The sequence below is a fragment of the Primulina tabacum genome, unplaced genomic scaffold (assembly GCF_025594145.1).
Source record: "Primulina tabacum isolate GXHZ01 unplaced genomic scaffold, ASM2559414v2 Contig712, whole genome shotgun sequence".
Taxonomy (NCBI): Eukaryota; Viridiplantae; Streptophyta; class Magnoliopsida; order Lamiales; family Gesneriaceae; genus Primulina; species Primulina tabacum.
The window spans coordinates 34,984-56,344 of NW_027459865.1; the positions used below are offsets into that span (position 1 = coordinate 34,984).

Sequence of the window (21,361 nt, forward strand, 5' to 3'; positions counted from 1 at the left end):
CATGTGCGCGGGGCACACTGTCCATAACCTTCTAGATTTTTTTTTTTTTTTAAATACCTGCAAAATATAGCAAAATGCAAATTAATACTTGAGAAAATTAAAATTAATAAACTAAAGAATCGAAATAAAATAAATAAAATGAATGCAAAACTAAATAAATGTGGGTTGCCTCCCACACAGCGCTTGGTTTAACGTCGTCAGCCTGACTTTCTTCAGTCTACTTTGGTTCTCGCAGTGGGATGTTGTCCATGTGTCGCACTTCATTTCCAAAGTAATGCTTGACCCTCTGACCATTGACTTTAAATGTCTGACCATTGTTGCATTTTAACTCAATTGCACCGTGTGGGTACACTGTTTTCACTGTGAATGGTCCAGACCATCGTGATTTTAACTTACCAGGGAACAATCTCAGTCGAGAATTGAATAATAACACCTGTTGTCCTGGTTCGAAGTCTCGTCGAAGAATCTGCTTGTCGTGCCATTTCTTGGTCCTTTCCTTGTATATCTTGGCATTTTCGTATGCATCATTCCTAAACTCCTTCATCTCGTTCAACTGCAACAGTCGTTGCTCTCCCGATGCTCCCATATCAAAATTGAGCTTTTTCACAGCCCAATATGCTTTGTGCTCCACTTCCACAGGGAGATGACAAGCTTTTCCAAAGACCAACCTATAAGGAGACATCCCGATAGGTGTCTTGTATGCAGTCCTGTACGCCCATAACGCGTCATCTAGCTTGATCGCCCAATCCTTCCGGTTTGTCTTCACTGTCTTTTCTAATATTTGCTTGATCTCCCGATTGGATACCTCTGCTTGCCCATTAGCTTGCGGGTGGTATGCCAGTGTCACCCTGTGCTTCGCGTCATATTTGGCCAATAGTGAGTTAAAAATTTTGTTGCAGAAATGCGTACCTTCATCACTGATAATGGCTCTAGGCGTTCCGAATCTTGTGAAGATGTTTCTGTGGACAAACTTAACAACAACTCGAGCATCATTAGTACTGGTGGTGATTGCTTCCACCCATTTTGACACATAATCAACAGCAAGTAAAATATAAGATTGACCAAAAGAGGATGGGAATGGGCCCATAAAATCAATACCCCAGACATCAAAAAGTTCCACCTCCAAAATATTTGTTAATGGTAATTCATGTCGCCTAGAAATATTGCAAACTATTTGGCATTTATCACATGACTTGACCAAAGTATAACTGTCTTTAAATAAATTAGGCCAATAGAAACCTGACTGTAATACCTTAGCTGCTGTTCTAGATGCTCCAAAGTGTCCACCGTAGGGTGAGGAATGACACTGCTCTAGAATCGTACCCGCTTCTTCCTCTACTACACATCGTCTGATTATCTGATCAGCGCATCTCTTGAACAAGAAAAGATCGTCCCACAGATAAAACTTGGCATCATGAAGAAATTTCTTCTTCTGATGATACGTTAAATCTGAAGGTAATTCTCCTGCAGCAAGGAAATTAGCTATATCTGCAAACCACGGATGTGTAACACTTACCTTGAAAAGTTGTTCATCTGGGAAAGACTCGTTGATAGCTCCACCTTCAGTTCTTTCTTCCAGCTCTAGTCGTGACAGGTGATCAGCCACCTGGTTCTCACAACCTTTCTTGTCTTTGAATTCAAAGTCAAATTCTTGAAGTAGGAGTATCCATCGTATCAACCTGGGCTTGGCATCCTTTTTGGCAAACAAGTAGCGAAAAGCTGCATAGTCAGTGAAAACAGTTACCTTGGTGCCAATGAGATATGTTCTGAATTTGTCGAATGCAAACACCACTGCTAGCATCTCTTTCTCAGTAGTGGTGTAATTCTGTTGGGCTGCATCGAGTGTACGACTTGCATAGTAGATGGCTTTAAACATCTTGTCTCGCCTTTGTCCCAATGCTGCTCCCACAGCATAGTCGCTAGCATCGCACATGAGCTCAAAGGGCTCCTTCCAATTAGGCACTATCATGATGGGTGCAGAGATCAGCACTGCCTTGATCCTGTTAAACGCCTGTAAACAATCATCGTCAAAAATAAATGTAGAATCTTTCTCTAATAAATTACATAAAGGTCTAGTAATTTTAGAGAAATCTTTAATATAACGACGATAGAACCCGGCATGTCCCAAGAAGCTTCTGATTCCTTTCACATTTTTTGGCGGTGGGAGTTTTTCAATTGCCACAACTTTGGCTCTGTCCACTTCTATCCCTCTAGCTGAAATTTTATGCCCAAGCACAATACCTTCTGAGACCATGAAGTGACATTTTTCCCAATTCAGCACTAGATTCTTTGCTTGGCATCTCTGCAAAACAAGCGTTAGGTTCTGCAAACAATGATCAAAAGATGAACCAAACACAAAGATATCATCCATAAAAACTTCCATTATTTCCTCGACCATGTCAGAAAATATGGCCATCATACACCGCTGAAAAGTAGCAGGTGCATTGCAGAGACCAAATGGCATTCTCCTGAAAGCAAATGTACCGTAGGGGCAAGTGAAGGTAGTCTTCTCTTGATCCTCCGGTGCAATGACAATCTGATTGTAACCTGAATAACCATCTAGAAAGCAATAATAATGATAACCACCTACTCTATCAAGCATCTGGTCAATAAAGGGAAGAGGGAAGTGATCTTTCCTAGTCGCATCATTCAATTTCTTGTAGTCTATACACACTCGCCAACCAGTCACTGGACGAGTTGAAATCAATTCGTTATTCTCATTTCTAACTACAGTTATACCTCCCTTTTTAGGCACTACTTGTACTGGTGAAACCCAAGAACTGTCAGATATAGCATAAATAACACCAGCATTTAACAATTTTAATACCTCAGCCCTCACAACTTCTTTCATGGCTGGATTAAGCCTCCTCTGATGATCAACATAAGGGGTATAGGACTCCTGCATCAATATTGCATACAAACAGTAGGGCTAATCCCCTTTATGTCAGCAATTGTCCATCCCAACGCAGATTTAAATTCTCTCAACACCCTCAACAACATATCTTTCTCATCACTAGTAAGAGCAGAAGATATAATTACCGGATGTGACGAACCCTCGTCTAGGAATGCATAGCACAAGTGACTCGGTAAATCCTTCAATACAAGGGATGCTTTTGGTACCTCTTTACTTGCATCCTCAAGTAACTCTTCAAGTTGGGCATTATTCTTTTCTTTAGGTAGCGTATTGAGAGCAAGTAACTCCTCTCGCACATCCCAGTCATCTTCATCCAGTGTAGAAGCTGATTCCAACAAGCATCTCTCCAAAGAGTCCTTTGTCATCCTACCTGCACCAACATGAGATACACATGAATCAATTATATCAATGCTATTACAAGTACTTACCTCATTTGGTCCCTTGATGGTGTTGTAGATGTTGAACACGACTTCATCTCCACCTACTCTCAATGTGAGCTCGCCCTTGTGCACATCAATCAAGGCTTTTCCAGTAGCTAGGAATGGCCGTCCAAAGATAAGTGGCGTCTCCTGGTCTTCTTCCATATCTAAGATGACAAAATCAGCAGGAAATATGAATTTATCTACCTTTACCAGCACATCCTCTACTATCCCTCGTGGATAGGTAAATGATCTGTCCGCCAGCTGCAAAGTAATAGTGCTAGGTTTCACCTCGCCAAGTTCCAATGTCCTGTAAATAGAAAAAGGCATTAAATTTATACTAGCACCCAAATCACATAATGCTCTATTTACTCTAGAACCACCAATAACACAAGGAATAGTAAAACTCCATGGATCTTTGAGTTTCTGTGGTAATTTCCTTTGAAGTATTGCACTGCACTCTTCGGTCAGCTTTACGGTCTCAAACTCTTGAAGTTTCCTTTTTTGGACATCACATCCTTGATGAACTTAGCATAATTGGGCATTTGCTCCAATGCATCGGCAAATGGGATGTTGATGTGTATTTTCTTGAAAATTTCCAGGAACTTCGCAAACTGATCATCTAGTCATTTCTTCTTGAACCTCTGTGGGTATGGAAGATTCACCTTTGGTAAGGGTCGCTGCTCAATCACTTTCTTAGGTTCCTCCACTTTCTATTCCCCAACACTTGCACTCTTTTCCTCATCTTCCTCAACTGTAATCTCTTCACTTTCTTCAGTAGGCTCTGCGATCCCAATTTCCTTGCCACTCCTCAGTGTGACAGCTTTGCACTGTTCCCTAGGATTCACCTCGGTATTGCTGGGAAACTGTCCTCGGTTCTGATCTTTTAAAGCATTGGCTAGTTGCCCAATCTGTGTTTCCAAGGACTTCATCGTGGCACCCATATGCCCATGTGTGTCTCCATGTTATCAAGACGAGACTCAGTTCTCGCCATTCTCTTCCCAGACTCAGTCACAAATGTGCCAACTAGATCTTCAAAAGATGGCTTTCCTTCCCCTTTTTGTGTATTGAACCCCGGTGGGGGATTCAACACGTTCTTGTTGTTTGCATAGGAGAAATTCTCGTGATTCCTCAAACCTGGATGATAAGTATTAGGGGGAGGATTACCTCGATAACCTCCAAAGCCACGATTGTTGATGTACTGAGCTTCCTCCACAACTGGCTCTTCCTCAGCAGTCACCAATGCTACATCAGACGTAGATTGGCCTGGCTTGTTCATCGCTGCAATCTGTGCGGTCAATGCCGAAACCTGTGCAGTAAGTGATGTGATCGGGTCTACAGCATACACTCCAGCAGGTTTCCTTGATCCAGATCTTTCACTCGGCCACTGATAACTGTTGATGGTCATCTGTTCAAGCAAATCATAGGCCTCATCAGGTGTTTTAGAAAAAATAGTACCTCCGGCGGCTGCATCCACATTCCCTCTAGTTGGCCCATCTAAACCATTGTAAAATAACTCAATCTGCACCCAATCTGCATAGCCATGATTCGGGCACTTCCTGAGTAATTCCTTGTATCGCTCCCATGCCTCATACAATACTTTAAATTCTCTCTGCCTGAAGTTGGTGATATCTATTTTCAGCTGAGCAGATTTAGCAGGAGGGAAGTACTTCGACAGAAACTTCGTAACCAAATCTGCCCAAGTAGTAACACTTCCCAGCGGTAGAGATTGGAGCCAGCTCCTAGCATGATCCCTGAGAGAAACGGAAACAGGCGCAATCGAATAATTTCGTCAGAAACACCGTTAATTTTTACCGTATCCGTGATCTCCAGAAAAGTTCTGAGGTGAAGATGGGGATCTGCGGTGGCTGCTCCTCAAAATTGGTTCTGTTGAACCATGTTGATGAGTGCGGGCTTTAGCTCGAAATTATTAGCAGCAATAGTTCCACGAGGTATTCCAGAGTAGTGAGCGTTTATGACTGGGCGGAAATGTTCCCGGATTGGCACCTCTCTTGGGAGCTCATTCTGATTATCTCTGTTTTCAGCCATCGCTTTAATTTCGTCTCTCCTTGCTTTCCTTAATCTCCTGGCAGTTCTTTCGATTTCCGGATCAAAAATTAGCAAGTCGGGATTTTGAAATCTTCGCATGCACTGCAAAACAAAAAGATTATAGATTAACAAAGTAACTAAAATAAAATAAAATAAAGTCTAAATTAAAGTAAAGACTAATTAGTAATGATATCAATATGCAATTAAATAGTTTACTCCCCGGCAACGGCGCCAAAAACTTGTTGATGGTATTTTCACTACCGTAAGTATACGGTGTCAAGTTTTAGTACTGGTTAGAGTACAGATATCGATCCCACGAAGAGTAAATATTTAAAACTGTATATTAATTACCACCATTGACATAGCTCAACTTTATTTAAACGAATCAAATAGTTGGTTTAAAATCAATTTAAATAAAATAACAATTCCTGTAATTCTAGCACGCAGCACAAAATTCACTGAGGAAAATAAATCTAGAGATATGATTTCGTCGAGTCTCCCCTATGCTAAATTAACATTGACTAACATTTAATTAAATTGCACCATGTTTATTGACCAAGAACTCACAATATTTTCTATTCCCTCTGTCGAGTGTTAAATAGAAATGCACTACCTATTACTGATTTTAATATGTCTATTCAAAATCACGTAACACGTAATAAAAGTAAACAAGGTTCTTTTATGGATTCGTCAGAGTTATACGTCTTTTACACGTTATAAATATCTAACGATGTGATTTCTTCTGTCCTAATTTCAATTCCCTCTGTCGAGTGTTAGATTTCAATTATGTAATCAATCGAATTTTGGCCAGTAATTCAAAAGCATTAAAAATAAGAAATCACAAATAAACACGATGAAATAATTCAATGAAAATTCAAATCTTCGTTCACATAGGTTCAACAACGACTACATCAATCTCTAAAAAATAAAATTAGTTCATGCTCGAATTTAAATCACCACAAAACCTGTTTGTGGTCATTAAAAACGTAAAAGTAAGAAACCGAATTAAGAACGTGTTGGCGAGAGATGAAAGTGCTTCTCCGTGTCCGAATTCACCATCTTCTATCTCCGTTCTTCGCGTCCTGTGATCCGTGCGCTCTCACTTTTTCTCCTTTCTCTCGAGTGGTGTGACAGCTGTGCTAAAAATATTTCGGAACCCCTAAAAAGAACACGCCGAAGCCTATTTATTTCTGAATGTACGCGCCGCGCGCATATGCGCGCCATGAGCGGCGCATATGCGCGCTGCTCTCGGTATTTCACTTCTTGGGGCATTGCTCGCGCATATGCGCGAGTCTCACTGTATGGGCCGCGCATGTGCGCGGCTTTGAGGGCGCATATGCGCCAATCTTTCTGTCCTAGTTGCGCATGCTTGGCTCACATCTCTTCTACTAAGCGCCATTTTGGTTCATTTTCACGCCCATGTCGTGGCCGCACCTAGCTACCTGCAATCACACCAAAAACAACAAAAAGCGCGTAATTCCGCCCAAAAGACTAACAATCTATATGAAGTATAAGAATAATATAAGTGCATAAAATGCACTTATCACTAACGACCCGAGCTCCCCTCGTTTCTAGCCTCTGGATAGCATGCTTATCGACACTAACACACCAATAACAACACAGCACAGCCGTCTCCTTGCACAAATCGTGAAAGCGTGAGTGGTTGATACAAAAAAATTGAAAGAACATGTAACAAAACCGAGCGATCTCCATGTATTATGCTGGATCGAGAATTTCACACACAAATAAAAACATAACAGCATGTATACAGCGTATATGATGCAGAACTGAAAGTACATGGCGTGCCTTGATGATAATGTACTCGAAAACTAGAAGAACCGCGCGAAAGAAAGGCACTTGATGAATTTTTCTTGAAAGAACAATGCTTGGACGAGACTTTCAGTTGCAAATCACGAGGGGAGGTGTTGTTGAATGAGAGATGTCGGTTGAAGAGTGAGGGTTAGAGTTAGGGTTAGGGGATGCTTAGGTTTATTTTAATTATAGTTTAGGTGGATTAAAAGTGCACTAATGGGGCTCCATGAAAAATAAAAAGGTTATGAGCCCAAAAGAAATAAAAATAGGCACATCAAGCCCAAACACAATCTCGAAAAATATTTCGTTTAGGTAAGTTTTTGAAAATATTGCCCGAGCCCTCAAAAAGTCCTCTTTTTCGATAAAATTTTCGTACCGAATAAAAATATGCTCTGGTAGGTAAAAATACTCAACAAAGATCATTATTGAAAAATACATTTAAAGCACCTCATATTAATTAATATTAATCATGTAATAAAAAATAATTTTCCTGATAATTCCTCGGTCTCCGTTCCTCGTTCGAGAGCGAAATGCAACTTAAAAATCCTAATGCATAGACCTTTAAAATATCAAGGAATAAATCATATCATGCAATAGTTTTGCATAAAATGCATAAAAATAAATAAACACATAATTTAATAAAATCCTAGATTGCATGCAGTCAGGTTATGTGAATTAAATTCCTGGACCTTACACATTGGTTCATCGAGGGTTGCATATTAGATTCGATAACTATGTGATACATTCATAAAATATGCATAGTGTCATCGCATGCACAACTGGAGAACTCTTGTCCTTAATATACATCTTACACTCTGGCAAGAGATTTCATGTACTATTACTTCGTTAGATCACATAGGATATCCACACACGTAGGTGAGCGGTGAATTCCCGACTACAATGCTCCGACTCCTACACATGTCCCAATCACACTCAATCTCGCCACCATGTTACTCTCGCGAAGTCGGTAAAAAAGTCAGAGCACAATCCTAGTATGTAGACCTTTATTTTTGTCCCGGGTCGTAAAGACTAATAATGAGCAATCATAACCATGAAATTTTTTCTCGATGAACGATAATCACTTGGAAAGTCTAAGGGAAGGTTGTTCGATATAATCATAATATGATTACTTATTTACATGATTGGACATCTCTATGCCCCTACCAAGAGACATTATACACAAGATCACATAAACTAATCTCAAACTCAAGCGGTCTTTATCCATGTTTTTAGGCGGCTTTATCGATTAGAAATGTAATGCCCCAAAAATTTGAAGGTCCACACGAATCACATGCCTACGAGTTATTAAATTCTGTGTGTATTTTAATTAAATGTTTTAATTGCATAAATTAATTATGTAGTGCATATTTGCATTTTAAAATATATTTTTCTACATGGTTGCATTAAAATGTATTTTTAAAGAATATTCGAGTTGCGATCGAGGAACGGAGACCGATGGCTAAAAAAATAGAAAATGTTTTTATTAAATAATTATTTTTAATTATTTTAATTATGAGTGATACTTTTTCTTATTTTTGAAAATATGAGGTTTTTGAGGTGATTTTATACGCCGTGACATAATTTTTATCGGTTTTGGTTTTTCAACAAAAATGCAAACTTTTTGGCAACCCGGCTATTAAATTCACAATCTTATTTTAACAAAACTTTTTTTATATTAATTAAATCCTAATCAAGTACTAGTGGGCCTAATTTGAGGGCTTAATGAGCTTAAGTTTAATTAAAAGTTTAATTAGTATAAATTACGTAAAAACACCCCAAACTATTAAACTCACGCCCAAATTTTTCAGAATTTGTCTCCCCCAAAACACCCCAAATTTACAGGACACACACAATAAAAAAATCAAGAGAAAAGCTTTGAAGGTTCAAGGGAAAATTCACCCAAAGTTTCTCGTCGCCGTTCTTTGATTCGTCAACGATTATTCGTGCGTTAAATACGCAAAGGTACGCCATATTCTCCTTTTACTCATCCATCACACCATAGTATTTATTTAATTGTGTTTTGCATGAAAACAAGTTGCATCATATTATATTTTCGGATTTGCATCTTAGGTGATTTTTAAGGCTTGTGTTGTCATCCAAAAACTTGTTTATTATGTGGTTTAGGGGCTGCCATGAATTAGGACATGAATTAGTATGTATTTCCACAAGTTTAAAGATCTAGAATCGCACACAAAAGCAACCAAAACGCTGTGCAAGAAAGCAAAAAAAAACAGAAACGTTAGCATCAACCAACTTGCTGTCATGGAATTGAGGGGGTTCGTTTTTTTTATGGGTTGGGACCAGGGCTTGGCTATGGTCCGTGAGGGGCCTAGGGAAGAGTCCTAGCCATGCTAGGACTCGAACTAAGTGGGTTGGGAGGAGTCCTTGTTGAGAAGGACTCCACCCGAGAATTTGAAAGGGGAATAGCGCAGGTACAGAAGCTGGTGCAGGGGAGAGATGGCTCGGCCTGGGGGCTTTGGGCTGGGCTAGGTCGAGTAATTAGGGTCTTAAGAGGGTGCACTAGGGTCTGGGCAGGGGCTGGTGCGGCTTGGGTGTGCTGTGGCTCGAAGGAACATGATGAAGCATTGACAGCATGATATATGCGAGGATGCTGCCACTGGTTCAGTGGTTTGCTGCTCACGTCCAGGGGCTTGGGTTGGTCTGGGTATGGTCTGGACGTGGTCTAGGGTCAGTTAGGGTCAGGGTGGCTCGATGGTTAAGGGTTGGGAGGAGTCCTAGACTAGATAGGAGTTCCTTTGTTCAAGGGCACTAACACAGGTACACATGCATGCAATTGGGTTGAGGGGCAGAAGGTTTTTCTGTGGGCCAGGGCTGGTTTTTCGGGCTGGGCTTGGTCAGTAGGGTCCCTAGGTGGGTTGGCTTGGTTTTGGCTCAAGGTGGCTCGGGCGTGGCTCGAGTAAATTGGGAGTTGGCTCGATGTGTTTGTTAGTGTGTCAAAAACGAAAATTAAGAAACAAAATTTGAATCCATGGGTCCACGGGTGTGGCTCATGATTTGGAAGGGTATAATAAATCATAAAAAGGTTATGTTTAAAGTTTGGGGTCAAAATAACGAGTTTTGGATTTATCCGGGATTTAATCGCTGCACGAAACGCTAATTAACAAGTTAATTGAGACGCCTAGTTTTAAGCTTTATAAAATTATGAAAAATTAAGTTTAAGCTTAAATAATTATTATAAGTCTAAGTTTTTAATTTGAGAATTTTATATTAAGGTATGGTTTAATTCGGGATTAAAATGCATTAATACGTCACATTTAAAGATTAATTTAAAAGTCATCGATTTAAGCTAAATAAAAAATATGAGAAAATTCATCTAAGCTTAAATAATTATTTGGGACATTTTAGAGTCAATGGATTTAAGAAAAAGTCAAAGTCGAGAAATTATACGTCCAGGGGTAAAACGATCTTTTTACACCTAGAAATTAGTAAACGTCATGGCAGTCTCCTGAATGCTGTTTTATGTGATAATATGATTATTTTCAATGGTTATGGATGTTTATGGAATTTTTATATGTTAATATGTCAATTTTAAATGTTTATGAATTTTTAAGATGTTAATATGTTTAAATGTTTTATGATGTAGTATGTTAAAACGTTTATTTTAAATGTTTATGATTTAAATATTTATTTTAAACGTTTATGATGTTAAAATGTTTATTTAAAACGTTTATGTTTTTTTATGATTTTAATATGTTAAATTATGATTTTTAAATGTTATGAATTTTATGATTTAAATATGAGCATTTAAAAGACATGTTGCATGCTTTGTTTCAAAATAAAAATGATATTATATGCATGTTTTTATTAAGTGATGATAACGTGTTGAAGGACGTGAAAGGATTGTGACTACTACATGTTGGAAATATCGTGAGGGTTATGGTCCCAGTGGGAGCCCGACGATCGTGTTTCCTTGGATACGGATACGAATATGAATACGAATATGTTAATACGTTGGCCAAGGCCCAGTTGACGGGTGAGAGTGTCGCTGGTGTCCCCGCCGCCCAGTACTGTGGTTTTCTTTAGATGGATCCATCGCCCAATACGTTTAAGAATACGAGTCACAATCAACGATCTGAATTCAACATACACGAACATGAATGCGAATATGAATATGATTATGTTGATATGAACATGACATGAATATTAATATGTTGATATGAATATGAATATGAATATGTTTATGTTTATATGAAAATGTTTATGCATAAGATTATGAAAATGTTTTTATTTAAAAGTTTTATGCATCATGAAAATGTTTACGAAAATGTTTAAGTTTAAGTTTATGCATCTTCATGAAAATGATATTTTAAGTACAAGTATTTTTCACTGTTATATGTTAACTGTTTTACGTATTACTTGTTATCAAGGATATGACGTGTTGAGTGTTTAGACTCACTAGGTGCGATTGATGCAGGTGATTATGATAATGTTAATGTAGGTCTTGATGGTTGATCTGACTGGACTGGAGGTGCACATAACCCGAGGACCGACGCTAGTTTTCCGCACTAGTTATTATTTATGATTTTAAGTAATGTTAAAGATATTTTTACGTCTTTTATTTATGTTATGAGACATTTTTGAGAGGTTATAGTATGGGCTATACTTTTCAAATAATGTTTTTAGGTTGGTAAAATCTTTGACGATTTTATGCTTTAAAATATTTTCCTTTGGATTTTTAAATGATAGTTGGATGTTTATTTTTAAAATGATGTCAAAAATATTTTTTGGTTCGACCGATGCTAAGTGAGGTTTTAAAAAAAAATCTAGCACGTTTTAAGAAAACGAATAGCAGACATTTCAAGAAACAAATTTAAAATATATAGTATTTACAAATCGAAATACGATTCGTTTATATTAAAGTATAATCAACGTCTTTATCTATGTTGATTGTATTTGATGTCCCAAATATTCAACCGCGCTTGAGTCCTATTTCATCCCGATGACCTTAAACGTAACCCGTCGAGCACAACTCGTCCGAATTCTTTAGCCGTTCTTCTTGAACACATCGGTCGAGCACCAGCACTGGTGCTCGGCCGAACCACTTCGGCCGAGCCCGGGTGCTCGGCCGAGCCCTAGTGGCAGAGCCCTGGTGCTCGGCCGAGCCACCTCGGTCGAGCCCGGGTGCTCGGCCTAACTACTTCGGCCGAACCCTAGCGGCAGAGCCCAACCAGCGTCCGGAGCAGGGTTCTGTCAACCTATCCTAAGAACTTTGTCATATGTCAAAAGCGTGAATAATCTTTAAATATGCTAGAATCTCGCCGTATGATTAGATGTGACAAGAAATCCGGCCCGAACCTGCAGTGATTGGAGAAGAATTTAATTTTGTAAGGAAATTTACCTAAATAGACTTTGACACGGTTTGAGAAGAAGTCTTCTCAACCACTATAAATACCCATGTCTATTTCATAAAAGGGGGGAGAAAAAAGGAGGAGATTAACTTTCACTTATCGCATCTTCCCATTTCTTTATTCTAAAATCCGATCAAAAGATCAAAGTGGTTGCGTCGGAAAAATTTTCGACACCTTCCAATATCCATTAATCTGTATGGGTCGGTAGTATTCCATCCATTCCAGTTCAAACATTGTTGATTTGAAGCTCAATCTCACCAGATCGGACTCAGGGAAAATTTGGTATCATCAGTATTAATATACATATAAAGTAAAAAAAAACATGAAATAAAATTTATATTAAAATAAACTATTCACTGTAACTGAATCAATAATTTCTTTAGCCTTACATGACAACTACTCTAACAATACATATGCCCTAGTCGCTAGTTATAACAAAAAGCTAGAGGCTTGATTCAGACTTAGAGGGTCCGATTGTAAAATAAAACCGAATGGAGGCAAAGCAGAGTCATAAGTTGTCAATAAGGGTAATGTTGAGTCCAAAAAGAACATGTAAATTATAAATAAGGCGTCTGATGCATGACCCAAACTAAAAGGATGTCATTTTAAAATCAAGGGAAATACTTCATGAAAATCAAAGAAAAGGGAATAGTTGAACGTTTCCCAGCAGTTCTAGCTGAACGTCGACTTGGGGTCACTTCCACCAACTTTTATACATTAGTTGGAGTTTCTATTGAATCAACTTTTGGGGACTCTGGATCCAATTTCATGGTTCCAGACAATGCTTTGCTATCACATGTCACAAATGCCACCCTTGAAATCATACTCTGGCATGTTTTTCCTTGGGCCTAAGACAGGAATGGTAAAAACAGAGTTAAAGTACAAGTACATTGGGTTTACCAAGAGAATAAAGAAATCAAACCCTTCCTAATAAATTCATAAAATAACATCAGCTACATACTACCACTTCATTGCTCGATATACAAAAATTGTATTTTCCGAAAAATATCATCAATGCATTGTTTGATCCTTTTTCTCCTAATAAATGCAAGTGAAAAATTCCAGGCTAACCAAATTCAGCACATTCGAAAACTGAAGTAATTCTTCAGGATTCTCACCTTTTTTTCCAATCCACCATGTATCTGAAAATACTATCTAAAATGCAGGAAGTTACATACACGACATTAAACATCAAACAAAAAAAACAGAATCCAAAGAATAAAAACATTTGCAGAGATAAAAAAGTACGTTTTTATCAACTCAGATTATGAACTGCAGCATAAGGTTCTTTATTAACAGAAAAGGCTAATCAATGTATTGATAGGACCAAAAGTCAAAACACAGCTTGAAAATCCTTGCCTACTGTTTTAAATAACGTGTGAACTGAGCTTTTGTAAACTTCTTTCCCTGTTCATTTAAAAACAGTTTGCAAAAGGTCCTCTCAATTTTCTTTTCTCATACTTTCAAGATAGATTGAAATGATTAATTTGTATTACTTTTTCTCTAACTTGTGTTTTCAAAATGTTATAATGTTGTTAGTTTCTTTTAGCCATTCAAGAGTGGAAACTTCTCTTAGGAAACATATCAATTGATAACAAATAAGCTCCAAAAAGTGTCATATACAACAAAAAATCTGTGTTATACTTCACAACACAGGATGAGTTTCAACAATAATCTCATAGCAGCAAATATAAAGTTCCTGAATCAAATTTGGTTAAGCAACAATCTATGTTGCACGGATACGGAAACGGGTATCGTATCGAATATGATACGGATATGGTACATTTAAAAAATAGAAGATACAATATTTTAGAGGAGAAGAAAGTCAGAAACTATATAGAGTAGAGCAGAAAGTCAGAAACAATAGGGCTTACATGCGTCAGAGGCGAGCAGCACCGGCCTGACAAAGATTGGTAGAAAGATCGATTACAAAGATGTGCAGCATGCTTAAAATGCCCAAAGTTCATTCCATTTAATTAATTATTTTCCATTTAGCCCTCAGAAATTTCAACTTTTTTCAATTAACACCAAAAGCTTTTGAAATTTGCAATTTTGCCATAACTTATCCAGAAAAACGGTCGTATCCAAAACTTATCCGACTGGTCAAACCTCCAAAAAGTCAACGACACGGATTTTGTTGTATCCAACACAAGTATTTGCATGTCGTATTTGTACAAGTGTCCCATATTTTAAAAAAATATTTGGAGTATCCGTGCTACATGGGCAACAATTGAAAAGAAAACTAAAAGGACAAAAAAATGCTAACCATATTGTCGAAATAGTCATAAAAAGTTACATTCTAGCCACCTTTGGAAAACTGCAGCGTCAAATACCTATTCTTAGGATAAACATTAGTACCGAACAACTTCATTTGACCCTGCAGGTTTCAGTGAATTGAACAGCATGAGCATGTGCTAAATAAGGTTAAATTTGATCTAACTAATTCATTATCAGCCTCTCGAAGTGTATTCATGGTGAAAAAACGAGTCTAGATTGCATTTGCAAGAGCTACTTTACTAGTTTTCCATACAGAATATAAGGTACAAAACTTGAAGCACCACCGAACAACAACAGAGACAACTTCCAGAATAATCCTGGTTCCAGTTAGCTAAAAAGGCAAACAAAAGGACAAAATGGAGGAAAACAGGACAATCGAAACAACAATTAGAACATACCTGGGGGAAAATCGAGTAGAGGACTGGGTTTTTGGTGCCTAGATCCTCGAGCTCGCCTATTTTTAAACCAGAAATGGGGCCGAGGAGACCCGAAAACAAGAAGAGATGCATGTTCCTCCGCTGTTACTTCCTGACAACTCTTGCCAGGGCCCAAGAGTTGTCGGCAGAGCTAATTTAGCCGGATTCTGAGATAAAATGTGTCGAGAAATGGCAAACTAGACATCAAAAGTGTAGGTTGCTTCAAAGAATTCAGTAATTTTGACAAAAGCAACTTTTTTTGTCTCATTCGCAAAATATAGGAAGAAGTTGTAACTATTTGACAACAGTATGATTAATTGAACAGTGTCCGACTGACAAATATTAATGGAGGAAATGTAGCATGTAGCATTCTTTTGGCTTTTCCTGTCTCCCCTTTTTCAACAGGAACATGGAACTAGGGAATTGTTTGAAAGTAAATGGAGAAAAATTCTGTTTTTCAAGGCATTCTTAGAACTTACTGCGGGATTGTTCCTCATGTTTTGAAGGTAAACGTATCAAGAACTACTCCCTCCCTTCGCACTTCATCGTATAACTGCTGAGCTCTGTCCACAAATCCAAGTTTTCCGTATCCACGAATCAAAACAGAATATGTAACAGGATCAGGGCACAATTTTTTATGACTCATTTCTTCCACCAACATAATAGCCATGTCCATGCGATTTACCTTGAAAAATCCATCAATTAGGCATGTATACGTAACAACAGAAGGTAAAATGTCTCTCTGTACCATCTCTTGGAACAACTCCCACGCCGCTCTCATATCTTTGCTCCTGCAAATCCAGCTATCATTGAGGTGTAAGAGATTTTATCAGGATTTAAACCCTTTAAGATCATTTCCTTGAATAGATTGTACGCCTCTTTCACCCTTCCTGTGGTGGACAAGACATTAATGAAAATTGTGAATGTGACAGGATCAGGAGTAACCCCACCCTTCAACATACTTGAATACACCATAACAACCTTCCTCAGATTTTCTTGTCTGGCAAAACCATCGATGAGCATGCTATAAGTTACAACATTCGGGAACATATTACATTTAAGCATTACAGGAATAAGCTCTAAAGCCTTCTCCATTTTACGATCTTTGCACAACATGTTGATGATCATGCTATATGTAATCGTGTTCGGGATTGTTCCATGTTTCTTCATTTCATCAGTAAGTTTTAGGGCATCCTCCATCAGCCCTTCACTGCAGTATCCATCTATTACATGGTTGCAAATAAAAGTATTGGGGAAAATACCAGCTTTTGCCATAAAATCAAAACACTTGAAGGCTTTCCTAAAGGAACCAATTTTACAGAATCCAAGGACTAAACTCTCATAACTAGCAACGTTAGGAGAGAGATTATTTTTTATCATCTCCTCTAAAAGCCCATGAGCAGATTCCATGTCTCCCTGAGTACAAAATCCCAGCAATTAAGATATTGTAGGCATGCTGATCATATTATATCCAGAATTCCCAACCTTTCTAAATAAACCAAATGATATATCCATTAATCCTCTCTTACAGAGACCTTTTAAAAGAGAGCTATATGTAACAAGGGATGGTTTTGTATTACACTTTTCCATCTCTTCAAACAAGCTAAGACCTTTATCAACATCTCCAAATCGGCAAAAACCATCGATCAAAATACTATAACTATATACATCTGGTGCAATCCAACAGGTCTTCATTTCGTCAAAACTTGCAATGCTTTATATGGTTCTCCTCTATTGACAAAAGCACTAATAACGCTATTGTAGCAATAACAGTTGAGCGGCTGGCCATTTCTTCGTAACTCGTGAATAAAGTTCAAAGCATCCTCAATAAGTCCAACTCTACAAAGTCCAAGAATGTATGTACCATATGTCACAATAGAAGGGTTAATACCAGCAGCCTCCATTTCTTCCAGAATATCGGTTGCTTGCTCCATACGCACTCCATCTTGGCCACAATGCCTATTGCAGTAAAAGTTCATCATAATTGTGTAGGTGTAAACAGTAGGCACTGGTCCATGGTTTTTCATTTCTTCGAATAAAGTCACAATGAACTCCTTTTCATTGGATTCCACCAAACATTTAAGCAAAAAATTGCTTGCACGAATGCCTGGTTGAACCCCAATTTTCTTCGCCTGGGTGAAAGCATCAACAGCATTTTCAAGCATGATACTTGAAGCAAAAACTTTGATAAGCGCATCTGCTAGAACAACTGATCCTTCTACTTCATGAGGACAATTAAATACAGTGTAGAACATACCAAACAAATCCAGCCCAGCTTCTCGATAATAACAAATCAGATCCCTCAGCAAGGCACACACTTCCAGCTCCATTTCCGCACGAGAATATATGTGTAGAATAATCTTAAAACCCATAATCGCATTGTCAAAGCCATACTTCTTCACAGCTCCTGTAAACCGTATTTTTCTTGCAACGGACCAGTTTAGAGACTTAGCTATTCTAGCAACACGAGAAAACAACTTAATTCTTTTACCATGATCAATACTTTGTCTCGGAACATCACTTTCATTCTCCCAATTGCTTTCACAATTTGAACTGGAATAATCAGTGTCTTCCAACAATGAAACTCCAGAGACACTACTGAACGTATAGCAAAAGCAGTTGTTTTTTAGCAGTTATCCACCTACTACACAAACCCAACTTATGAAATATTCCAGATCTTAAACTGAATGACGTATTTCTAGAGAACAAGCATGCACCCATAAAATAGAAATTCGATCTTTGTAGTTTTCAGGTCAGCAGAAATACTAACCGCCATCTGTTCGTCCATAGCATCAGGGAAAATTGGAAGATGGTGAAACGGGTTGTCGACAACCGCAGCGGCGGCGAAAGATGCCGGTGGTGCCAGCAAAACTGAAAAAGGGTGACTACAGACCAAAAGAACGGGTCTATCGGCCCAAAATTTCTATTCAGGCTCGTCTTCAATCAATCTTCCTATCTCGGAACTTTCCGCTGGCCCCCAGACTAGGCTAAAACCTAATTAATCGGTCGAACGTTGAAATTCTATTTTTATTTTTAAACCAAAAGAAAGAACGCTGGAATTGCAGCTTCCTTAACGGCGGAAATTTAAGGAGAAGGGACTCTAATGTAATTGTTTTTTAAAAAAATCCATAAGTAAATTTATGTTTACGTCCCTATGTTTTAAATTTAAATTCTTTAAATATACGATTAAATCAACAGAGAAGTTAAATCTTTGCAAAATTGTCAACAGAGAACCCCCTCACCCTAAACCCTCCGTTTCCGGAAATATCTTTCCCTCGAGGCGACGCAAACTCAATCGAAGGAATGACAAACAAAAATGTGATAATTTTCACGTTTATTTCGATTTGTTTCTTCTGCGTTTTGTCGATTTATGTTTGCTGCGTGTGCGTCGTGTTGAAGAAGCTTCTGTCGACCTAGTGGACACAAGCATGGTCGCTATGGTCGACCACAAAAGTTGGTCGACCAACTTTTTTGGTTTGGTCGACAACAATTTGGTCGACCACAATCTTTTTGGTCGATCACTTTTTTTTGGTCGACTAAACTCAAGCTTCGAAATTCTCCATTGATTTTCCTAACTTTACTAACGTATTTATTTTTTATCACATGTCTATTTGCCGAGAAAACTAGGCAGAGATGCAATTTTCAATGCAAATTGACAATTCAATCGAGATATAAAGAGATTGCTAAGAAGATTCATCGTTATTTGAACAACGATGAGAGAACCCTTTTTTCGAGCAGTCGCCTTTTGGTAATTTGGTTAGGTATTATAGAGATTTTAACATTTATAGTCAAATTCTATGGTATTTAATGAGTAATCAGATAGTTGATAGTAGTAGTTGATGATTTGTGGATGGTGGTGCGCAAGAGGCCGGTTATATTTTCTTTGTTAGAGTATTGTTTAATAACGGGTCTCAATTGCGCTATAGAGCCAAAAGATTTACCAGATAGAGGTGTATTTGGCACCACACACTTTGCTGGTAAGTCTGAGATTGTTTTGAGTGATTTGGAAGGAAAGATTAGTCTCCAGAGCAGAATGAGACTGATATAGACATGGAGAAGATAAAGATGGCTAGTCTATACTTCTGTTGTGCCGTATACGGTGAGGCGACTAGGAAAAGACGACGAAGATCGACCCTAAATACTTGAGGCTTGTAGATGATTTGGATAGGTTCAACAATTATCCATGGGGTAGAGTAGCCTATCGGGATGCGGTCCGATGTTTGAATAAGGACCTTTTAGGGCGATATAATTACCTCACCGAGGCACATGGTCGGAAAGAAGTTGACGGTAGCATCCTTGTCGGTGGTTTGTTCTGCCTCTGCAGGTATATTATTTTTGAATGTTAAAGTGGATTTGTTATCTTTATTTCTACTAGTAACATTGTTTGAAATTTATGTTACAGATCCTCGCTTATGAATGTTATCCGAACGTGACACAAAAGTTTGCAAGGAGAAGAGATATGGACAGTTTGATGTTGCCCAGGATGTTTCAGTGGTGACTAACACTGCAGCATTTGGTGATTGTGCTATAGATGTAAGGAATATGAATTGATTTGATATAATAACTTTGGACATTAATTTTTATTAATCTGATCTGTTATTAATTATATGCAGGATTGTCTTGGATTTTTTACTCCTATTCTTGAGGAGCTAGTTTCACCGTATTATACGACCGGGCTTTTTTGTTGATTCTGCGCCCGATGCGGTCATCTTTCGGGTACTCGAGCTCTTGAGGCAAGGTCAAACAGTCATATATAGCGAGCACCTTTGGAGTCTCCCTCAGTTCAGCACGCCTTCTGCACATTCAACTCCGATGTTTCCGGCACCGTTATGGTGATCTCAATAGATCAGTCCAGCGCACGCCTTCTTGCACATCATCTCCGGACGTTTCCGGCACCCATTCTGGTGATCTCAAAGATCCAGCTCTAGCAACAGTTCTCCTATGCGTACGGGTCCCTAGAGTCCACTTTGGACTCAATCCTTCTCGTCACCCATCACCCTTGGAGCATCGTTTCGAAAGGCGGTTGACTGCCTGGAAGATTCCGTTACGTCTATCCATGTTAAGATGACGGCATGATTTATTGAGACCAGGGCGTGTATCAGGAATATAAATCTGGCTTTAGAATGACTTGAAATCGAGTTGTAATCTTGGTCTCGATGATTGAGATCGAGTTTGACTGAACCAGATTAGAGCTGGTTTTTGCTGAGATGAGATCTAACATGCCAGTGCTACATGACAAGATTATAGCATAGCCATATAGCAGATGCGGAAGAGGAAATTATCCGAGGCAGAGACTTTTGTGAGTTAATTTTATTATTATATTTATTGTTATGTAATAGATTGATTTTGTAGAATTGTCATATTATTTTAATTGATTAATGTACGATGTAGGCGTGTGGATGGTAATCTGGCTAGAGAAATTGACAGTATAGCCAACACACAACAGATATTTTGAGACTAACCTTACAGTCATTACAGAGGAGTCCTCAGAAGGTGAGGTAATGCAATTTTTTGATTTATATTTATGTATAGTATATTAAACAATAAACATTTTGGTTTTAAATATTCAAGTGACTCCGAATGCGCGTATGTCAGGTGGCGAGGCGACCACGTCGAGAGGTTATTACACTACACCTTATATATTCATATTTGCATTAAAGTTGTTATAATTTATCAATTTACGCAGCGAACCGTCAGTTTGGGGCAATTATAGATGAAGGTGTGAGGCCACTTGCGGAGACCGTGACACTGAAGGTAAACAACTCGCTGGCGCGAGTTAGGGCATCGATGCTCGACTGTTCGCCGAGTAGGATTCGAGGTTTTTATGCCGAATATGAGAAGTCGTTCTACGGGCCCATGGCGATCGCAAACTCGCATGTCACTATCTCTGTAAGCATTTACAAATCTTGTAAATTTGTAGAGCACTTATTTTAAAACATTGAAAATCGTTTCTTCTGTTGAATTCATCACATCGGCGAAGCTCTCTGTGGATTGCTTGAGATGCAGATCTGACATCCTGAAGTGATGCCGCCAGATGTGTCGTTGATGGACAGACATTTCTACACTTCGATGTCAGTACTGGCCGAAGAAAGATAAAGTTTTCAA

The 21,361-nt window shown here is 38.5% G+C and overlaps 1 protein-coding gene, 1 non-coding gene and 1 pseudogene across 2 annotated transcripts; 1 reads left to right on the plus strand and 2 right to left on the minus strand.

Moving 5' to 3' along the window:
* The first annotated feature begins 4,871 nt into the window (after positions 1-4,871).
* On the plus strand, positions 4,872-4,978 carry LOC142534853 (small nucleolar RNA R71). The gene has a single exon (XR_012817216.1). It is a non-coding gene; the product is annotated as a small nucleolar RNA R71 (small nucleolar RNA).
* An 8,295-nt stretch (positions 4,979-13,273) lies between these two features.
* Positions 13,274-15,376, minus strand: LOC142534852 (DNA-binding protein RHL1-like). Its single transcript, XM_075641572.1, has 4 exons — positions 15,239-15,376; positions 14,871-14,940; positions 14,438-14,463; positions 13,274-13,411 (listed from the first exon to the last, which is right to left on the minus strand). Exons 1-4 carry the CDS (start codon positions 15,347-15,349, stop codon positions 13,274-13,276), a joined length of 345 nt encoding a protein of 114 aa, XP_075497687.1. The 5' UTR covers positions 15,350-15,376.
* A 373-nt stretch (positions 15,377-15,749) lies between these two features.
* On the minus strand, positions 15,750-18,199 carry LOC142534851 (uncharacterized; annotated as a pseudogene).
* Positions 18,200-21,361: the final 3,162 nt, after the last annotated feature.

What these genes read in the sequence shown, in the direction of transcription:
- LOC142534852 (XM_075641572.1), bottom strand. Translation starts at nt 15,349, where the DNA reads ATGCATCTCTTCTTGTTTTCGGGTCTCCTCGGCCCCATTTCTGGTTTA. An exon ending in TCTACTCGATTTTCCCCCAG is followed by an intron (nt 14,941 to 15,238) that starts GTATGTTCTAAT and finishes TGAAACCTGCAG; the next exon opens with GGTCAAATGAAGTTGTTCGG. An exon ending in GACGCTGCAGTTTTCCAAAG is followed by an intron (nt 14,464 to 14,870) that starts GTGGCTAGAATG and finishes AATCTTTGTCAG; the next exon opens with GCCGGTGCTGCTCGCCTCTG.